At 37.1% G+C, this 23,000-nt stretch overlaps 1 protein-coding gene across 6 annotated transcripts in view; it reads right to left on the bottom strand.

Annotated features, from left to right (window-relative positions):
• Positions 1-23,000, bottom strand: part of LEPR (leptin receptor) — a 94,063-nt gene that overhangs the window by 30,947 nt on the left and 40,116 nt on the right. For all 6 annotated transcript variants that reach the window (XR_012511185.1, XR_012511184.1, XR_006722673.2 and 3 more), the window contains exons 5-9: positions 21,263-21,471; positions 17,071-17,216; positions 15,112-15,256; positions 1,920-2,210; positions 1,644-1,761 (exon numbers count right to left, since the gene is read on the bottom strand). Coding sequence is in view for 2 of the 6 variants with exons in the window: in XM_074376321.1 (XP_074232422.1) it covers positions 1,644-1,761; positions 1,920-2,210; positions 15,112-15,256; positions 17,071-17,216; positions 21,263-21,471 (909 nt within the window). In the remaining 4 variants the exon portion in view is untranslated. The remainder of the gene's footprint in view (positions 1-1,643; positions 1,762-1,919; positions 2,211-15,111; positions 15,257-17,070; positions 17,217-21,262; positions 21,472-23,000) is intronic.

A 23,000-nucleotide genomic window follows, 5' to 3' on the forward strand; every position in this document is an offset into this window, starting at 1 on the left:
TCTCAATCAACACTACACCTCAGAGCACACAAAGCATTTCTCCTTTCTCCTTTTCTCTCAAATAGCCCTTCTGCCATTATTTGCTTTAAACATGGTATTTCAGTGGTCAAAGTAGCAGTTACTGTTTACACAGGAACAAGAGTAAGGAGGTTACAAGAAAATGGAAAATCTATATTCTTCTGTCCCTCATTTTCCATTTTTGTGATATCTTTTTCTTCCTGTTTTCTTAAACTTACAATTGAATGTATGTGTGTGTGTGTGTGTGTGTGTGAATGAGTGTGGTGAGTGAAGTTAAATGAGAAAGAGAGATAAGGGTTCTCTGCATAAAAAATGAGAACCATGACCTTATACAGAAGCACAGTAATAATGCACTTGGAATCCAAAGCACCATTATCATCACAACAGCAATAACCATTTACTGAATGTTTACCAGGAGAAATCACACCACTTACTATAATTAAATAAAATATGTCCTTAATTCTTGCAGAAACCCTGTAAGTCCTACTATTTACTCCACTTTACAGACAAGGAAATTGAAGCTTAGAGAGATTAAAAAGTTCGACCAAATATATGCAGCTAGATTCATGGTTCTTCTGTAAATACTAGTAAGATTAAAATAAGTCAAAGCGCTTTTGGAATAGTCATCCACAAATAACCATTTTTAATGTAAAAATACCATGGAAAGAGTACAGACAGATTACAAAAGTGAAATGATACACCATGAACATTCTATTGATTTAAAAATAATCTTATCCAGTAAGATGAAGACAGCTATTATTCCAACATGAAAAATGAAGAAATTGCCCCACTTTTTCTAATACTGTGTAAGAACAGACTGGTAGCGTTAGGAATAGAATTCAGAACATAGTATTTGAGGAAAGGGATCTGATTTTCAAGTAGAAATTTTAGATTTTAAGAATAAATGAGCACAAGAAATACAAACTAAAAGTCCAAATACAACTTGAGACTGGGCGTTTAAGAGCACTACACATCCTTGAAAACTACTGAGAGTATTATAAAAATTAAAACGTATCCATCTTCTCCTAACCAAGAATGTTATTATTTCAGATAAAAAGTCTTTGCAGAGAAGAATACTACAGGAAGACAATGACTTGAATTCTTTTTAAAACAGGGAGGAATTAAGAAAACAAGCATAAATTAGTCTTTATTAGAACATTTCACTCCTTATTGTTTCTTTCTTAAATAATCTTACCTACTTCTAAAGGCCATTCATATTATCTCCTACAATCTCTGTGCCACAACCTCCAACTTTTTTCTTAACCATTAACCTTCAGCAAATGATACAAGGCTAGACATTCTCCTCTAGTCAATTCTCCAGGTCAAATTAAAATGCATAGAGATTAAAATTTGGGGGATTTCATTCAATAGTTAAAATGCAATTGTGGAGAATTAACTTAATCACCAGGAAAAATAATCTGAAGTAAAAACAAACTACAATCTTGTGTGTGTGAATTTTTTTCAAGAATCAACGATTTATTTAATTCCTCAAAAATTCCTTAAGTATATTCTACCTTCCTCTTTGAGGAATAAATCTACAAAACTACTGGTAGAGTGATATATTTACAGGAAATGTTTATGTCACCATACCCACAGAAAAATAAAACAGCAAAAATGGTACATACCTATGATACCTCAGCTGCAAAGCACTTCCCACAAGTGATTGGATTGCATTAGTTGACCATCTGCAAGTCATTTTAGTTAAGTACCCATCAGTTTCACATGATATATTGATATTGACATCTATTTAAAACACATTAAAATATTAATATAAAGCAAAAACACCAAAACATTTTTAATGAAAATAAAATTTCCTTACATCTTCAAAGGGGCTCTAACATAGAGTCCATAATAGAAGTGTATCTGGTGGAACAAAAGGAAGAAAAGCTCGGGGTTCTTACCAATCACATATAATTCAGCATAGCGATGGTGGCACTCGTGCTCATTGCAGCAGTACACTGCGTCATAGGTGAACTTCCCTCGAGGTCTGGTTGCATTCAGATTGGGAAAAGTAACTTTGCTAACATGGTCACCCACAACATCATACTGGCTTTGAGGAATTTTCTCAGCTAAATTCATCCACCAAACAATCTTTTTTGAGGAAACAATCTTGTTTTCATTTTTATAGACGCAGTGAAAAGAAACGTTAGACCCAACACTTGTCAGAATTTTAGGTGGGAAGTATATGACATCTGTAACGGGGGAAGGAAGGCAGGATATCAGAGGAAGACAGAAAACATCGTATAAGCAATTGATATCATTTAAAAAAAAAAAAGATTCACAAGGCATTCAGGATTACAAAACTAAAATGAGTGTGCCCAGAGACTTGAAGAACTGTGGCTGCCTGCTCGTGTACAATTAGTAAGTTCCCCAAGCACTCACATTCCCAAGTGACTTGAGCTTCCATAAAGGTCTTCAGTATTTTCTAAACACAGAGGCTTACTCATTATAAAATATGTTTTAGTGAGCAGTTGTCACTTGCTGATAGGCAGAAAATTAATGAAAATGAAATATAGTAATTCCACAATGATATGTCTTCCATCAGACTCTGCTGGAATCAGTTAACCTTAGGGCAAGTTCTTAAACAAATCCCTGTAAAACAATCCCTGTAAAACAAATCCTGAAGAATAAATAGTGATTGCCATTGTCTTGTTCGGATACATGAAAATTTCAAATAAGCAAGTAAAGTAGAGACATAAGCTTTACATAGGAAATCTAGTTAGGAAATGTGAAATTAATGACACAGTGATAAGCAAAGCAGGCAAAACTGTAAATATTGTTCGGTAATATCATTTTTTTTTTCTAATGGAGGTACTGGGGATTGATCATAGGACCTCGTGCATGCTAAGCATATGCTCTACCACTGAGCTACACCCACCCTCTGTAATATCATTTTAAGTTATTTAATGCCAGTATCCTGTGGTTGAGGACAAGGGGAATCAATATTTTTCTAAAATACTATTTTTAAATGCTTATACACTACTCCTTACTACTCTTTCAGTCGCCTATATTTCTTATTAGAAACAGAATAAAAGTAAATGAATGTTTACATAGGAAGAAAGAATTTCTGCCACAGTACATTACAAGAACAGTGTATTTCAGTTGGACAATTCAAGGTAGGCTATTTTCTCCTGATAGAATATGAGTATCTGTATTCATACATGTCATTTGGCTTCCCTTTGAAACAAAACCACAAATACTTCATTAGTTTTTACTATTTAAGTTTTCTCTTTTCTGTAACAGCCTGCTAAACTCCACTGTCTTTACACTTAAAATCCACATAAGACATTTTCGTTTTGTATGTCTACAGTGGAGCATAAATAGGAAAAAACCTCACAGCAGGAAATTACTGGAGAGAAGCCAGTCCATTAGATTTATAACCCTGGCCCAGGGCAGCCCTCAGGCCTCACTGGTGCATTACTCGCTGCACACAGGCACCTAGCGCTGACCCGAGAGATCGTTAACCTTCCTTCAGCATGCTCACAGCTCCTTAGTGAGCTGCCTCAAAAGTCTCAGAATAATTCCACTTTTTAAAAAAGAGTATACATGAGGTTTCAAAAAATTAAGCTGAAGCTTTTAATTTGAAAGATAATTTAAAAACTCAAAGCATTTCACTTCAAAATTACGTGCCTAAGTAAGATTTAATTGAGAAACAGAATTAAAGTTACAGTGCATTGGCACAATTGTATGCTAAAATAGCTTAAAAAGAAAACAAATTATTAGAAGTTCAATGATTTATAGAATTTACATTGAACAAATATACTGAAACAGATATGAGGTAAATTTTGAATATTTAATTTTCAAAATTATATAAATATATCTTTTTTTAACATTTTTTATTGATTTATAATCATTTTACAATGTTGTGTCAAATTCCAGTGTTCAGCACAATTTTTCAGTTATTCATGGACATATACACACTCATTGTCACATTTTTTTCTCTGTGAGTTATCATAACATTTTGTGTATATTTCCCTGTGCTATACAGTGTAGTCTATTCTACAATTTTGAAATCCCAGTCTATCCCTTCCCACCCTCCACCCCCCTGGTAACCACAAGTCTGTATTCTCTGTCTGTGAGTCTATTTCTGTCCTTTATTTACGCTTTGTTTTTGTTTGTTTGTTTTTGTTTTTTAGATTCCACATATGAGCGATCTCATATGGTATTTTTCTTTCTCTTTCTGGCTTACTTCACTTAGAATGACATTCTCCAGGAGCATCCATGTTGCTGCAAATGGCATTATGTTGTCGGTTTTTATGGCTGAGTAGTATTCCATTGTATAAATATACCACCTCTTCTTCATCCAGTCACCTGTTGATGGACATTTAGGCTGTTTCCATGTCTTGGCTATTGTAAATAGTGCTGCTATGAACATTGGGGTGCAGGTGTCATCCTGAAGTAGATTTCCTTCTGGATACAAACCCAGGAGTGGGATTCCTGGGTCATATGGTAAGTCTATTCCTAGTCTTTTGAGGAATCTCCACACTGTTTTCCATAGTGGCTGCACCAAACTGCATTCCCACCAGCAGTGTAGGAGGGTTCCCCTTTCTCCACAGCCTCTCCAGAATTTGTCATTTGTGGATTTTTGAATGACGGCCATTCTGACTGGTGTGAGGTGGTACCTCATTGTAGTTTTGATTTACATTTCTCTGATAATTAGTGATATTGAGCATTTTTTCATGTGCTTTTTGATCATTTGTATGTCTTCCTTGGAGAATTGCTTGTTTAGGTCTTCTGCCCATTTTTGGATTGGGTTGTTTATTTTTTTCTTATTGAGTCGTATGAGCTGCTTATATATTCTAAAGATCAAGCCCTTGTCGGTTTCACTTGCAAAACTTTTCTCCCATTCCGTAGGTTTTCTTCTTGTTTTATTTCTGGTTTCCTTTGCTGTGCAGAAGCTTGTAAGTTTCATTAGGTCCCATTTGTTTATTCTTGCTTTTATTTCTTCTAGGAGAAAATTTTTTAAATGTATGTCAGATAATGTTTTGCCTATGTTTTCCTCTAGGAGGTTTATTGTATCTTGTCTTATGTTTGTCTTTAATCCATTTTGAGTTGATTTTTGTATATGGTGTAAGGGAGTGTTCTAGCTTCATTGTTTTACATGCTGCTGTCCAGTTTTCCCAACACCATTTGCTGAAGAGACTGTCTTTATTCCAATGTATATTCTTGCCTCCTTTGTCGAAGATGAGTTGACCAAAAGTTTGTGGGTTCATTTCTGGGCTCTCTGTTCTGTTCCATTGGTCCATATGTCTGTTTTTGTACCAATACCATGCTGTCTTGATGACTGTAGCTCTATAGTATTGTCTGAAGTCTGGGAGAGTTATTCCTCCAGCCTCTTTTTTTCTCTTCAGTAATGCTTTGGCAATTCTAGGTCTTTGATGGTTCCATATGAATTTTATTATGATTTTTTCCAGTTCTGTGAAATATGTCCTGGGTAATTTGATAGGGATTGCATTAAATCTGTAGATTGCCTTGGGCAGTGTGACCATTTTAACAATACTGATTTTTCCAATCCAAGAGCATGGAATATCTTTCCATTTTTTAAAGTCTTCTTTAATTTCCTTCCTCAATGGTTTATAGTTTTCTGTGTATAATTCTTTCATCTCCTTGGTTAGATTTATTCCCAGATATTTTATTACTTTGGGTGCTATTTTAAAGGGGATTGTTTCTTTACTTTCTTCTTCTGTTGATTTATCGTTAGTGTAAAGAAATGCAACTGATTTTTGAACGTTAATTTTGTAACCTGCTACCTTGCTGAATTCTTCAATCAGCTCTAGTAGCTTTTGTGTGGACCTTTTAGGGTTTTCTATACATGGTAACATGTCATCAGCATATAATGACACTTTTACCTCTTCTTTTCCAATTTGGATCCCTTTTATTTCTTTCTCTTGCCTGACTGCTGTGGCTAGGACTTCCAGGACTATGTTGAATAGGAGTGGTGATAGTGGGCATCCTTGTCTTGTCCCAGATTTTAGTGGGAAGCTTTTGAGTTTTTCACCGTTGAGTACTATGCTGGCTGTAGGTCTGTCATATATAGCTTTTATTATGTTGAGATATGTTCCCTCTATACCCACTTTGGCAAGTTTTTATCATAAATGGGTGTTGAATTTTATCAAATGCTTTTTCTGCATCGATTGAGATGATCATGTGGTTTTTGTCCTTTCTCTTGTTGATGTGATGTATTACATTGATTGATTTGCATATGTTGAACCAGCCTTGTGTCCCTGGGATGAACCCACTTGGTCATGATGTATAATCTTTTTTTATGTGTTGTTGGATTCTATTTGCTAAAATTTTGGTGAGGAATTTGGCATCTATGTTCATCAGTGATATTGGCCTATAATTCTCTTTTTTTTGTAGTGTCTTTGCCTGGTTTTGGTATCAGGGTGATGGTGGCTTCATAGAATGAGTTTGGGAGTATTCCCTCCTTTTCAATCGTCTGGAAGAGTTTGAGAAGGACTGGTATGAGTTCTTCTTTGTATATTTGGTAGAATTCCCCGGTGAAGCCGTCCGGTCCTGGACTTTTATTTGTAGGGAGGTTTTTAATTGCTATTTCTATTTCCTTTCTAGTGATCGGATTGTTCAAGTGTTCAGATTCTTCTTGATTCAGTTTTGGTGGACAATATGTTTCCAGAAACTTGTCCATCTCCTCTAGGTTATCCAGTTTGGTTCCATATAGTTTTTCATAATATTCTCGTATGATATTCTGTATTTCTATTTTGTTTGTTGTAGTTTCTCCATTTTCCTTTCTTATTTTGCTAATTTGTGCTCTCTCTTTTTTCTTCTTTGTGAGTTTGGCCAGAGGTTTTGTCGATTTTATTTACTTTTTCAAAAAACCAGCTTTTGGTTTGGTTGATTTTTTCTATGGTCTTGTTAATCTCTATTGTATTTAATTCCTCTCTGATCTTTATTATTTCCTTCCTTCTGCTGCTTTTTGGGGCTTTTTGTTCTTCTTTTTCTAATTCATTCAGGTAGTGGGTTAAATTGTTTATTTGAGATTGTTCTTCTTTTTTGAGGAAGGCCTGTATCGCTATAAACTTCCCTCTTAGCACTGCCTTTGCTGTGTCCCATAGGTTTTGAGTGGTTGTGCTTTCATTATCATTTGTCTCAAGGTATTTTTTAATTTCAGCTTTGATTTCCTCATTGATCCATTGTTTTTTCAATAACATATTGTTTAATCTCCATGCTTTCCTTTTTTTCTCCTTTGTTTCTCTGTTGTTGATTTCCAGTTTCATGGCATTGTGGTCAGTAAAGATGCTTGAGATAATTTCTATCTTCTTAAAATTGTTGAGGTTTCTTTTGTGCCCAAGTACATGATCGATCCTGGAAAATGTTCCATGTGCACTTGAAAAGAATGTATATCCTATTTTTGGGGGGTGTAATGCTCTGAAAATATCCACCAAATCTAGTTTTTCTATTGTAGTATTTAATTTCTCTGTTGCCTTGTTTATTTTCTGTCTGGAAGATCTGTCTAGTGATGTTAATGCAGTGTTAAAATCTCCAACTATGATTGTATTCCCATCAATATCCCCCTTTATCTCTGTTAGTAATTCTTGTATGTACTTAGGTGCTCCTATATTGGGTGCATATATATTAACGAGTGTAATATCCTCATCATGTATCACTCCTTTAATCATTATAAAATGTCCTTCTTTATCTTTCTTTATGGCCTTTGTTTTAAAGTCTATTTTGTCTGAAATCAGTACTGCAACACCTGATTTTTTGGCTTTTCCATTTGCATGGAATATCCTTTTCCATCCTTTCACTCTCAATCTATATGTGTCCTTCTCCCTAAAGTGGGTCTCTTGTATGCAGCATATTGAAGGTTCTTGCTTTATTATCCAGTCTGCCACTCTGTGTCTTTTGACTGGAGCATTTAGTCCATTAACATTTACAGTAATTAATGATAGATGTGTGTTTATTGCCATTTTGAACTTATCTTTGCAGTTGAATTGGTATATCCTCTTTGTTCCCTTCTTCTTCCTTTTGTGGTTTGGTAATTTTCCTTTGTATTATCATGGATTTTATTTAATTTTTGTGACTCCTTTGTAAATTTTTGGCTTGTGGTTACCCTTTTTTGTAAATCTATCAACCCATTACTATAACTGTTTTTATTGAACTGATAGTAACATGATCTCAAACCTATCCTACTGTTAAAAAAATTTAAAAAAGAAAGAAAAAATATTCTATATTTCCCTGCCTCCCTCTCCCACTCTCAGTGATTTGTATGTCTTCTTTTATAATTTCATGTTTACTTTATTTGTAATTCATGAGTTATCACCTTTCCAGTTGTGTGTTTCTCATTTCTGTAGCATCCTGCTGCTTTTCTATTTAGAATAGCCCTTTCAATATTTCTTTTAGCATGGGTTTAGTGTTGCTAAACTCCTGCAGCTTTTTTTTGTCTGTGAAACTCTTTATTTCTCCTTCTATCCTCAAGGATAGCCTTGCTGGATAAAGGATCCTAGGCTGCATCTTTTTTTCATTCAGGGCTTTGAATATATCTTGCCACTCCCTTCTGGCCTGTAGTGTTTGTGTAGAGAAATCAGCTGAGAGCCTTATGGGGGTTCCCTTGTAACTTACTCTTTGCTTTTCTCTTGCTGCCTTTAGAATCATTTCTTTATCCTTGACTCTGGACATCTTGATTATGATATGTCTTGGTGTGGGTCTATTTGGGTTCTTCCTGTTTGGGACCCTCTGAGCTTCCTGTACTTGGATATCTGATTCCTTCTTTAAGTTTGGGAAGTTTTTGGTCATGATTTCTTCAAAAACCTTTTCAATCCCCTTTGATCTTTCTTCTCCTTCTGGGACCCCTATTATGTGAAGATTGGGACGCTTTATATTATCCCATAGGTCCCTTATGCTATTTTCATTATTTTTTATTTGCTTATCTTGTAGTTCTTCTGAATGGGTGCTTTCTATTGCCCTGTCTTCTAGATCACTAATCCGTTCCTCTGCATTATCTAGTCGGCTTTGCACAGCTATTAGATCATTCCTCATCTCTGTCAATGAGTTTACCCATTCTACTTGGCTCTTCTTTATAGCTTCAAATTTCATTTTTGACATATTTTATATCTCTAAACACTATCTCTTTTAATTCCTTCAGCAATTCGATCACTCCTTTTTTGAAATCTTGATCTAGTAGGCTATCGATGTCTATTTCGTTGATCTTTCTTTCAGGGGATTTCTCTTGTTCTTTTAATTGGGAAAGGTTTTTCTGCTTCTTCATCTTGCTCATACCTCTTTGGCACTGTGGTTTATGGAGTATCAGTTGTTTATTTTGGTCCTTAAGGATTTTATCTATCTGATGCCTATTTAGGAATAGAACTTAGGAAAAAAAGAAAAAAAAATAAGAGAGAGAGAGAAAGAATTTTAAAAGAAGGGAGAAAGAGGGTTTGAAAACAGTGTATAATGAATAATAGAAGAGTGAGTTGAAGCAGAGTATTAATCGGGTTGAGACGTCCTTTTAAAAACTTTACAAAAAAAGGGGGGGGGATGAATAGATGTATTTGAAACCTGTGTCTAATCAATAGCAGGACATCAAAACCCAAGAGAAATAGAAATGAATTAAGAAGTAAAGATTAAGAGAGTAATAGAAAATAGAACAGGTAAAAACAGATTTAAAAAAAAAAGGGGGGGGGGATTTGTCGGTGTTCTCCTGGAGTCTGTGTGCTTTTAATGTGAAGTCTTTCTGTCTTCGTCCTGTTTTGGAAGCTCAGCTTGCTGTTTTCAGAGGCCCTCTGTTGGCGCCCTCTTCTGTGCTGCTCCCAGCACCTGTCGGCAAGCAGATCGTGCCTCCTCCTAACACTGGGTCAGGTGCAGCTCTCTGCTGTGGGTGGGCGGGTCGCTGCCCCGCCGGATGCCGCAGTCAGATGTTGCAGACTGGCCGGGGAGGAGGGCGGGTCGTGCCCCCCTCCCAGCACCTCGGTCAGGGGCTGTGTTCCTGCCCGAAAGGTGGGGGGGGGCCGCTCTCCCTCTACCTGCGCCGCCGGTAGTTCCTCTCTCTGTGCGGCTGCGCACTCCGCCCTGGTCGGCGCTCTGCAGGTGGGCTCGGGGAAGACCGAGGGACAGCCCTGTCCCTGCTCCGAGCCAGAACCCAGCTCCTTGTTTGTCTTTGTGGAGCAAGTTCTCTGAGGGACCAGGATGGAAGGATCCTATCTGCCCCGGGCTGCAGGCCAGTCTCAGTCTGGCCTTTGAGGCTGCTAAGCCCTTCGGTGCAGATGCAGGTTTCGCCCCCACCCCCGCCTGAGTGCTCAGCGCGGAGGATATGGCAGCTGTGCCTGAGCCCCGCCTCTCTTCCCCCGAAAACTTTCCGCGGGTTTTCAGAGATGGGGGTGTGCACCCTTCCCCCGAGAGCACATCAACCTTGCTTTTTATGGAGGGTCCAGGTTGTTCTGCCCTGTGCACCCACAGCCACGGCACGCAGCCCCTTGCGTTCCCCCGGGGCTGCCTCCGTGCAGCCACTTCCGTCCTCCGCCCGGCTTGTGCAGCCTGGCCCTGCCCGCCGCTGCCGGCCCGCGTCTCAGGCTGGGTGTCGGGGGGACGCTCTGTGCCCGTTTAACTTAGTTCTGTTAGTGAAGGGCTGCTCTGTACAGATCCGAGCCTCGGAGGCTCCCCCTCCGTCCCGCTGGCCTCTCAGTTGGAGAGGGGAGACCCAGAGAGCGAGCGCCAGTCCTCCTTTGCCACTCCCTCCCCGCGGGACCCGTCCCGCGCTGCTTTGCCTTCTGTTCTTTCTTTTTTCCTTTTCTCCTACCAGATTTTTGGTGTCTTTATCTTTTGAAGAGGGTGATGTTCTGTCAGAGTTCCACAGGTGCTCTGGTCGGCTGAGTGGGTCTGTAGATGTGGGTCTTGGTGTATTTGTGGGAGAGGGTGACCTGCGAGCGTCCTTCTACTCCGCCATCTTCTCCGTCCGAGTTTGCAGTCTTGACCTAAATATATCTTTTATTCTGAGATACTACACAATATTTAATTTGTAAAATAAGAAGACAATGATTTTCTTCTCATGACCAAGTATCAATACCGTTACAAGATCTATATTAATGAATTTTATTTAAAAGGGAAATTCTATTGATAAATATTAGTGAATTACTCAAAAGAACATAAATCACAAATCAAAACACTTTAAAGTTATTTTATCTAAAATTTTAAATATGTTTCTTTATTACAGCTCCAGAAAATATATTTTTTTTAATTCTTGAAGCAGACTACCGATTTTTCTTTAAGAAAAAAATATTTTCTCTAACTTGGTAAAAGAGCTGTATAAGAAATGTAAAAATTATCTAATATCTGTTTCTCCTCTTTCCCAGCAACACGAATGCAGGTAACTAAGGTAGTACAAGAATTCAGCACTTCTAAAGTTGTTTTCACTGTGTAGCATAACCTAATTGCAATATTCTTGCACATCATAAATTCTGGCAAGGTCCTGGGTTTTCCTCTAGAAGTCCTGGATATCCCAACGGCTACAGAGAAGGAACATATTCAATTCATTTCAAAAGAATCCATAAGAATTCCTGGACTAGGAATAGTCAATGCTCCACTAATTGTACATTTGGTAGGTTACAGCTTTATTATATTAATGAAGAAAAAGCAGTAGTTACAAAGGTACTGAGAATTAGCATTCTGTCTGCAGCAATATATCGGTAACCTCTTTTTAAAAAAACAAACAAACAAAAAACAGGGAGGAAGGAAACAGTTCAGTGGTAGAGCACATGCTTAGCTTAGTTCAATCCCCAGTACCTCAATTAAAAAAAAAAATCATTGCAATCAGGAGATCTATCAAACTCTTCAAAATCTATCCAGGAAAAAAAAAAAAAGCATGTAAAATAAAAATTAAAACAAAACAAAAAACCCCAAGTGTTTGAAATGATAAGGCAGATATGCTAATTCATTCTAAATGAATTAATGCCTCAGTCTTACAGAATGTTTCTCTTTGGTGGATGCCTTTACAGCACCTAGAAGGGAACCCAATAACATTAAGTAACTAGATTTAAGGGAGAAGGAGTTAAATTTCTTTACACAAGAATAGGAATTTCCTGTGTCTGGAGACACTTTGGTGTTGCACACCTTTCAGGGAATAAGCCTCAAGTATGGTAAGCACTGTAAAATGTGTAAGTTCCCGCAAACGACATCAGCAAATCTAAACCTAAAAATAAAAAATCTAAGCAACACTGAAACATCATTTACCAGAAATCATAAAGGAAATGAGGTGTTCCACTAAAATGCTCTATGTAATTAAGCTGACTACTTACTAGCTTTGAGTACCAATTTTTAGTGCCACCAGAAAGAAACCTTGCATAATTATACATTTATGTACTTAACTGCCTTATTAGTGGTTACAAACATGAACTTTGGAATCAGGCTACTTTCTAATTGTGTCAACTTTTACAAGTTACTTAAGCCTATCTAATTCTCCACTTCTTTGTCTATTAAAGAGGAACAGCAGTACCTATTTCACTGGGTTTTTGAAAGGATAAAATGATAATATATGCAAAGCACTTAGAACAGTGTCTGAAACACAGGAAGCACCCAATAATTGTCATTATTATTATTATTACTCAACAGGGAATGATCAACCTACTTATACCTTTTATCTGTGATTCAGTACACATTACACCATCACAGCAGACAATACTGTAATAGAGAAACGTGCCTGGGAGATACTGAAGGGTGTAAGCTTTCCTCCCACTCTTGGTGTCCTAGTCTACTTTCTATTTGGCAAGTTTCTGTCTTTCCCTTACTAATCACTTAGTACCACTCAGCAGCACCTAAGCTATCCAAGCTTGCTAAATTACTAAGCTTAACTTTACACACATTGCTAAATGAACAAACTCTGCCCTTTGGGGCAGCTATTTACTCACTGTCTGGATTTACTTTTCACTTATTTTCAGATTTTCCTGTTTGGGATGTCTCAAGTCACTAGAGAGACACACCTGTGTCAAACAAGTAAAAGGCTAACTGTTAATGGTAACGTTGTTGGATATTGTACAAGTAAATAAGTTGGCAAAGCTTTTTCAACAAAACATGCCTGTATTAAAACTTTGTGTACACAAAACAATAAATATTTGCCTATGGATGGGCATATACATGTCTATATGTACTTTATCAGATATATTAATAAGTCTGATTATATTTTACATGAAAGCATAAAACTTTTGTGTAACATATTAAGAAGCCAAGCAAATTTAATCCTACAGATATTGACATGAACTAGGAAAGTAATAGAAGTATGAAAGGATTTGCATAAAGTAGAATAGAGCTAAAAATACGTCCATCCAAAGGTCTAAAAACCTAAGTTGAACAAACCAAAACAAAATTTTATGTGAACTATATAACACAAGTAGCTATTATATTATACTGGATCAAATTTTCATCTTAATCCAATGAATATATAACATTACTAAGAATCACATTCTAGAACGGTATAAATGTATAACCTGAACGTCAGCAAACTTAAAAACAACGATTCCTTTAGAATTTCCTTTTTCTTCAGAGAGGGTAGGGCCTCAGATCTAATTAAGAACTAAAACAGTAAAGGATAAAGCCATTTTTGTGTGGAAGAGAAACATTTCACCAGATGGTTAAATAAATGTGCAAAGCACAGGCCACTCAGACGGGGAGCAGGGGCTGTTGCCTCTCCTCCCTTTGTCAAACTTCCCTCCTCTGCCACCCATTTCACCCCATCCCACTATGTAAAAACCTTCACAGGACATTCACTGAAATTTTATGCTGTTAATTCATTCCTCTCTATCTACTTCACAGCTGGTCATTAACACTTATTAATCAATGATCTATAATTGAAGATAGAACAAAATTTGAATTTTCAGCATCATACGACACATATCATGATACTCTAATTATTTGAGGACTAGAGATGACAAATTCCTGTCTTCTAAGTCTGCTTACACAAGGTCCCTGACTTTGCCAGTGAGCATTAATTCTTTCTGGTGCTTAGCCCTTAGTTCAGCTCTTCTCACCACCTTACTTGTGCTAAGCAATTATTTACGTACCTTGTCAATCTCTCGCCTTCATTAGACTTTGAGATTTTTAATATTGAAATTGTGGATTTATAAACTATGATAGTTATAAACTATGATCTACTATTTCCTGAGTGCGTACTAAGGGTCAGGCACTGCAGTAAGCCCTTTATGTGCATTATTTCATTCTACCCATATTAAAAAGCCCCTGTTTTACAGATGAGGAAATTGAGGCATAGAAAGATTAAGACAACTTTCCAAATGGTGCCAGGATCCCTGTAAACTTCTGGGACTCCAAAGTCCATGCTCTTAAACCACTCTACTACTTACTTTTTAATAATCAATGCTTTTTAAATAGTAAGTAATCAACAAGTAAATTTATTTCATTCAATGTGTTGCATATCTGCTTAGTGTTTTACATGGTACTTGCTATCTCCATACATCCAAAATCAACCTGAGTGTGTCTGCCCATTTGACAGAGCAGAGTAATTCTGCCCATTTGACAGATCGGACAACTAGTCAAAGGATCATGAGGTGTCTTCTTACAGTCCCTCCCTAGCTTGTGCCAGGGATGGGACTGCTGGACTCCTGGGCCTCTATATAAAACCCTGCGCCTCAGCTCACAAGGAAGTTGTGAATAGACTGCAGTTTTTCTGATATTTAAAGATAACTTTAAAAATATGAGAACTGAAAGTGAAAACTCTCAAGAGCAAGCAACTGGAGTGAAAAGAATTGTTTAATTATATAATACGTAATATTCAAATAAATTTTAATAGTTAAAATCTATGCCAAATAAATATATCTGATTTTCAAGTACAAATTCAGGAAACATCCATCAATAAAAGTAGTGTCCTGAATTTGTAAATTTGGAACTTTTATACTAACTCTATCTTTTGGGTAAGAAAGAATAATTCAGCGTGATACCCCCACGGATGCACACAGACGTGGGCGCTCTTACACAGGCTGCCACCAACAGGTTAACGTTTTCAGACTTTCACTTAAAAAGTAATATGGTGTTGCTCCTTTTGGTTTACTGCCACAAAATTTAAGATGCTTATAATGTGCCAAAGGCAAATTCAGGAACCATATTCTGCTGTCAACAGAAGTGACTTACAAAACCTACCTTGTGTGGTAAAGGTAAGCGGTGTACTCCAGTCACTCCAGATTCCTGGGCCATCCAGTCTCTTGCCCCTCACCTGAACCTCATAGGAAGACCCAGGGAGCGCACTGTCTACTAGCAGAGAAGTAGCTGAGACAGTCTCATCAGCCTGTTAAATACCATTTGAAAGCATCAGCACATCAGATCAATGTGAAACCTTAACCAAAATTGATCGCAAGCAGGTCTCAACTAATTACAAAGAATTAAAATCTTACAGAGTAGCCAGCTGGCCCATCGTGGAATTACACAGAGCTCAATAACCCAACGACAAATGTTTGATTGACATCAGTCAATAAAAGTTTAAATTGCCTGTGAGTCCAAGGAAAAAAGTCACAATGATAATCAACAAATATTTTTAACTGAATGATAACGAATATTGACGTTTCAGGATCTGAGAGGGACAGCAACGTCAGTGGGAAGCTTCAAGCCACTGCTGACAGCTATCACACACACGGTAGAATGTGCAGAGAACCATAAACGTTCCTGGAGGAAAGCATCACGAAGCAGGGCATGAATAATTTTAAGGACCCAAGTCTGATGATAAACTACAGTGAATCAAAATACAGTTTATAAGCTAGAGGGAAGATATCTGAGAGACCTATCTGCGTAAAACAAGCAGTGATGTGCCCCGAAGCTATTGAACTTCCTGGCCCATTGACTGTGGGGCGCTATAGGCTAGAAGCAGTGAAAAGCATTAGGAATGCATTATATACTATCAGGTCACCTAGATTTCAAATCCTCCTATCTCCATTTACCAATGAGAAAGCTGAAGCCCAGAGAAGCCTTAACAGCTTATTCCACACATGACACCGGATTCCCATTCTGCTCTTTACGAATATAAAGTCTTCAAAAATTAGCCCAGATCCAAAAGAACAGGTTATTTTTTTTCCCCACTTAAATTACATAACAGTTAGTTTCACAAGTTAAAGTGCCAAAGTTTTTCATGGCCCACAGGGCTCTTTGTGAGCGCCTCCTTCCCCCGCCCCTCTCTGACCAACCGCTCACTGCCCTGGCCTCCAGCTGCTCATCCAGCTTAAGGCCTCTGAATCACTGTTTTCTCTACTAACAACCCAATTCCCCCAGATATCTACATCACCACCTCCTTCAAATCCTTGCTCAGATGTCACCTTCTCCATGAGCTCTTCCCCGGCCTCCATTTAATATTATATTCCACCATCTCCCACTCGCATTCCCGGACCCCCTTATCCTGTTCTACTATCCCAATATATCCTGAGTTCTTGGCACCCAGTAGGTGCTCAGCACTTACTGAAAGAATGAAAAAAGGATTTGACACACTATACAGTACAAATGCATGCACTTGCATGTAAACAAATATATTGAGTAGTAAGAAAAAAGTAAGGATGGCACGTAAAATCAGAAACCAGAGAAGGTCTTTATGTGAAAACTTTATAATGATCAATTCCACAATTCTGTGTCTGGACTTCCAGTAGCCATTTAGGGGTGTGTGTGTGTGTGTGTGTGTGTGTGTCTGAAAGTGAGAGGGGAAGAGAAAGGAGAGAGGGAGGGAGGCAGAAAGAGAGAAAGAGAGAGAGAGTTTAACCTAATATACATAAACTTTGGAAGAGGAACTTTTCCTGGCACTAACTTCTGGGAGGAATTTGTCATGCTCCTCAACATATAACATGGATCCACATTTAAGAGACAGTGAGTAATATCAGACAATTTTTCTAAAATCATTTTACAGAAGATCCAGAAATGCTATATTATGCTCATTTCCTATGCTGATCTTAAATGAAAGCCAGTGGTATAATATTAAATTATGACTGATTCAGCACTAGAAGTAGCAGGAACACTTGATGTCCCCAGGGCATTTTCTATGGGACCTGGGGTGGGGGGTGGGGGTCCTCACTTTCCCTTTAATTGCTTCTCAACTTTTCATTTTATTTATCAAAGTATACTTACTTTTCTCATATTTGTTGTAGAATTCTCTGAATATTTCACTTGATACCGAAGTTGAAATGGTACTGATATTGGGCTGGACCAAGAAATCTTTAAATCACCAGTGTCCGTGATTTCCATATGCAAACCTGATGGTGGATCAGGCTTCACTTAAGAAAAAAAGAGAACACTTTTAAGTCAAGTGATTTTCATGATAGCCTTTATTTATTGTCTGCTTTTTCATTTTTGTTTTGTGGAGAAGTAGTTAGGTTTATTTATTGACTTATTTCAATAGAAGTACTGGGGATTGAACCCAGGACCTCCTGCATGCTAACCATGCACTCTACCACTGAGCTATACCATCCTCCCCCTTCCATGATAGTCTAAATAAAGTCAAAATGAATTTTTAGCATATCCTATTCTTTCAACTGCCTAAAAAGTGTCCTTATTCAAAGGCTGATTACAGAAGCAAAATACTGGTTCCACTCCTGTACTTTACCATAGGAATCATTACCACCTTCTCCCCACGTGGTAAAAACTAGAAATCAGTAAATGATGTTATTTCGATAAATATGAATTCCTGCTATAAAAAAGACAGCTTAACTTTATTCAACCTAGCATTTCCCAGACTTATTTGAAGCCCACCCACTGTTTTCATGAGTACCAAGCAGAAAAAGTATTTTGCAGAGAACTACTTGGAAAATGCATACAGATTTTGTATGCAAAAATCAATGACATATGCATGGAACTTTATGTAAATGTGCATGCAAATTCAGTAAATTTATTAATTTTGAAATAGAACAATCCAGACACATCCACATAGCATGCATGGTTTACATGCAGTGAACATAGCATCAGCAGGCCCTGGCTTGTCACCCGAAAGGGGTGGGGATGGAGTGTCTTATTTTAATGGGGCATTTAGCTCAGTATATAATTTCTGAGTTCATATGTATATGTGTGTTTTTATGCACGCATATGCATTTGTGTGTATAAATATGCGGAGATGTGTATGCCTGTGGTTTTAAATATACAACATAACTTTTAAATTATTTGTAGAAACAATGTAAACATCTTACAATAAAGAATTGATTGAATAAATAATGGTTCATCCCTTTAAGGGAAATCTGTACAACTATTAAAAAATCATATTGGAGAAGAATATTGAACATGCTTAATATGGTTAATTTTAAAAGTTTATTAAACATCTATCCTTGGATTCCTGATTTATTAAAATAAACAAATGAAAGGATATGTGTAAATGTGTATTAAAATAGAAAAAAGCCAAAATAGTCAAAAATAAATGATGTATTTTTCTTCTTTGTCCATCTCTACATTTTCAAGATTTTTGCAATTAACAGGAACTACTCGTGTACATGGAAATCATCATTACACTGAAATATTTATTGATTTGTATTCCATTTTCAAGAAATAAAATGGCACATTCATATTTTTTACATCCCATATTTTCAAGAATTTGGACACAGTTTTTCTTTTCCTTGAGTCAAAATTAATGAAGGTTTTACTTTATGTGGCATAAGACAAATTTTAGCTACTTTACGGCAGGGATAGCTAAACACTAAAGTCCAGAAACTACAGGTGAAATTCACTGAGTTCTTATAATCAAGAGGATAGAACACAAAACAAAGACACCAAACAAAAGTGAAATCATAAAATTATAAACTATTTCACATTTCCTATTTCCATACATATATGCCTTGATATCAGAAATCTAAAAATAACTCTTTCCCTGGACCCACTATGTATCCAGTCCCAGATCCCATCTACCTACTGCTTTCAGAGCAAAATTCCTCCTGGTGAGCTGGCACTGCTCACCTTCTCCACTTTGCATCCCGTTTTCCTAACCAACCTATTCTGAGCAGGTCTTCCTTCTTGCCAGTTCACTGAAACTACTCTTACCAACGTCACTACCCTTTGCCAAAACCAATGTCAATGGCCTGATTCACTTTACTCCAACTCTCAGCAGCACTCTGCACAGCTGCTCATTCTGTGAGTAGCTGAACTACTTTTCCCACTTGGCTTCCAGGTCACCACGCTTTTAACTCCTCTTTTCTCTCTGATCGTCTCTCACTCTTTCTCTCACTGAACTCCAAATGTGTGATTTCATACAATCCCATAACATCTATATACTAGAGACTCCCAAACATGTCTCCCCTGACTTCTAGGCTCATATATCCAACTCAGTATCTCTTGGGTTTCTAATAAGCATCTCAAACGTAATGTGTCACACACCTATTCCTCTCCAATTTCCCCTTCTCAGGATCTGGTGCCACTATTCTGGTACCACTTAGGTCCAAGCCTAAGTGGTATCCTTGATTCCTCTCTGCCCTTCACACTCCACACCCAGATCATTAGAACATTCAGCCAGTACCATCTCCCAGATAGATCCCACGTCTGATTACTTCTTCACTTCTCCACTGCAATGACCCTAAGCCAACTGGACAACTCCAACAGCCTCTTACTGATTCCGCTGCTTCCACTCTTGCAACTATCCTTCCTCCCTTCCCCATCAATTTCCTTCTTCACATGCAGCACCAATTTTAAATATGCATGCGTGCACACACACACACACCTGATCATATCACTCTCCTGGTTTAAAAGCTTCCATTGCAATTAGAATAAAATCCAAACTCTGTAACCCTGGCCCATGGTTTGACCTGGACCCAGATAACTGTCTAACCACATCTCTGAATATGCACCTACCTCATTCACTCCAACCACAAGGGCCTTCTCTTTGGTTCTTTCAACTTCCAAGCTCATTCCATCCCAGGAATTTTGTGAGCACTATTCTTCCTGCCTGGGGCACCTTCTGCTCTGGATTTTTGCATAGTTATCTCTTTTCTATTCAGCTTAAATGCTATCAGCTTAAATGGACCACCATAGCTGAAATAATAGCCCCTACACCTAACACTCTCCATCACACAACCTGTCATTTCTTTTCATGACACATACAATTTTTAGACATTATCATATATGACCAAATACAGGGAAATCCTTTTCCCTATGATTATCCCTGAAATAAGACAAAATTCCTTTTAAGGTTCTTATAAAAGTCTATCATAGCACCTTCTCTTAACTTTATTTTTAAAAACAATTCAATTCAATGCTGGCTCTAAATGCTTCTAAAAACCACCTTTTGGACTGGTTTTAAAAAGAGAAGATGATGCTATTTTATAGATCTTGTAATTCTTCTCTGTGGTATAATGTCATGACTGACTTGCTTGGATATCATTGTAGTTATACTATGGAGGTCACAAATATATCCCCAGAAGACAAGTTATTTAAAAGTCCTAATGTTAAATATAACGTCATATACAGATTCAAAAAGTGCTATACCCCCAGGAACTTAGAAAGAACTGAAGGTGAAGTGGTGTGGGAAACCGTGTCAGACACGTGAAAAGGGGCTCTAGTGATGTCAAAAACTGTGAGGCAAAGATGCATGAAAAGAGTTTGCATATAACCATTTCAAGAAATGTAAATGTAAAATATTAACGCTGTGAAATTACACATCATGTGTAATGTATAATTTAAACATGCATACACAAAACTGAGTTAATAAATTACATCCTTTAATTTAACATTCTCCTAGATTGTTCACATTTGTAATTATATATTTGAGTTGATCCAAGAAACTTTTGGCAAATCTTTGCATTAAAAATATGGGCCTTACCAATTCTTGGAACTCTTCTCCTAATATAGATCTGTACAGCACCTTGTTCATTTACTTTTTTACTGTTTCCCTCTCCCTGCTCCTGTCTGTCCCTGCTCCGTGACGCAGGTCCTTTGTCTCATTCACCATTGTTTCCCAAGCTCTTAGATGGGTGGCTGACTCACATGAGCCTCTAAGAAATATTTATTAGGGGCATAAATTCAGGTAAAAACCAGCTTTTAATTATTTTCATAAATAGTTATCTGAGATATGAAAAAGTAATAACCAAGCAGTACATATCCCATTAGACCAATCCAGGATTTAAAGAAATCAAACTGCTTTCAAAAAGAATCTAAGTTATAATTGCAGAGATCTACTTACTGCTGTCAAATCATTTCAGAAGATAACTTAATATCCTCTAGAACTACACTTACCATGTTTACAGTGTTGGTCAAAGAGAGATAAGCTAGTGAAAAATTTTGTAAGCAATTTTCAACCTGTTCGTAAGACTGGTGTTTGGATCGATTATCTTCCTTATGCAGAACTTACCGACATTTATGGGCTGAACTGACATTGGAGGTGAGTGAAAAGTTACTCCACCAGATGTGATCTTCAAATACATAAGAAGGGTGTAATTGAGTTTGGCTGTTGGCACAGGCACATGGCATTCACAACATTCGTGAACACTGCAGTTGCACTGAACAATCTGAAAACTGTCTTTCTGGGAGGGCCGAGGTGACTCTTCCAACACTTCAAGCCTATGTGAAAAAAGAAGAGCTAAATGTTAACACAGATGTGAACGTACTGGATATACTTAAAATGTAGAACACAAAATCCAAATAAAGGTAAGCTACTCTGGACACCTAGCTTAAGGAGCATCTAGAAAAAAAATGATACATTATATCAGGGATACAAAGATAAGGGTTAAAGCAAGTTCGCCATCAGAAATAATATGATCAAGACGATAGTGAGGCAACAGAGGAGTACTGAAAGGAAAGGAAAATTGTAGTCCTAACCCCTATACCCAGTAAAAATATCTTTCAAAATAAATGTGCAATAAAGGCTTTTTTCAGACACACTGAAATGGAAAGAATTCATCACCATCAGATCTGCATTATAAAAAATGCTAAAGGAAGTCCTTCAGGCAAAAAGAAAAGACGGTAGATTGAAATCTGGTTCCACACAAGGAAATGAAGTTTAACTAAAAGGGTAAATATTTATTGGCTGATTAGAGTAAAAATAATCATCATGTAGTGTGAGGTTTATAACATTGGTAGAAATAAAATGTGTGACACTAGCACCAATTTGGGGAAGTGGGAGATTTGTAAGGATACAGTTGTAATATTCGTCTACTACATGTGAAATGGTGATTTGTCAGTTAGAGGTATAATATCAGTTCTATTATAATACATTAAAGACCTATATTCTAAATCCTAAAGCCACCACAAAAATAATAAAAGAAGTTACAGCTAATCAGCTACAATAATCAAGCCAATAGAGTATTAGTGAAAAGATAGAAAAATAGACTAATGGAACAGAAGACATCAACACGCATATGGACAACCAATTTTTCACAAAGGTACAAAAACAGTTCTGTGGAGAAAGAGTAATCTTTCCAGTAAGCTGTGCTGGAACAATGTGATATCGATATGCCCCCCTCCCTCAAAAAGCAACTTTAATCCATACCTCACATGATTCAAAAGTCAATTCAAAATGAATCATCAGTCCAGATTCCAACCTCAAGCTACGAAACTTTCAGAAGAGAACATGGAAAAAAAATTTTTGTGGCACTGGGTTTGGTAAGAATTTCTTAGATGCACCACCAAAAGCATGATCTATAAAAGAACAAACTGATAAATCTGACTTTTATCAAGATTGAAAATGTCTATTCTTCAAATGAAAGATAAAAAGATAACAATGAAAGATAAAAGATAATAAAAGACAAGCCATAGACTGAGAGAGTATATTTGCCAATCATCCAGCTGATAAAGGACTCTCAAAATTCAATAATAGTATTTTAAAAATCCAATTAAAAATGGGCCAAAATTTCAATAGTCACTTCTCCATAGAACTTCTTATAGAAGACATATGAATGAAAAGAAGCTCAACATCATTAGTCATTCAGGATGTAAATTAAAACCGCAATGAGATACTAATATCCACATATTAGAGTGGTCAAAATTGAAAAGACTCATTATATCAAGTATTGAATTCAAAGAAATGGAAAGATATCCAATGCGCTTGGATTGGAAGAATTAATATTGTTAAAATGGCCATACTACCCAAA

The sequence above is a fragment of the Camelus bactrianus genome, chromosome 13 (assembly GCF_048773025.1).
Source record: "Camelus bactrianus isolate YW-2024 breed Bactrian camel chromosome 13, ASM4877302v1, whole genome shotgun sequence".
In the NCBI taxonomy this organism is placed as follows: domain Eukaryota; kingdom Metazoa; phylum Chordata; class Mammalia; order Artiodactyla; family Camelidae; genus Camelus; species Camelus bactrianus.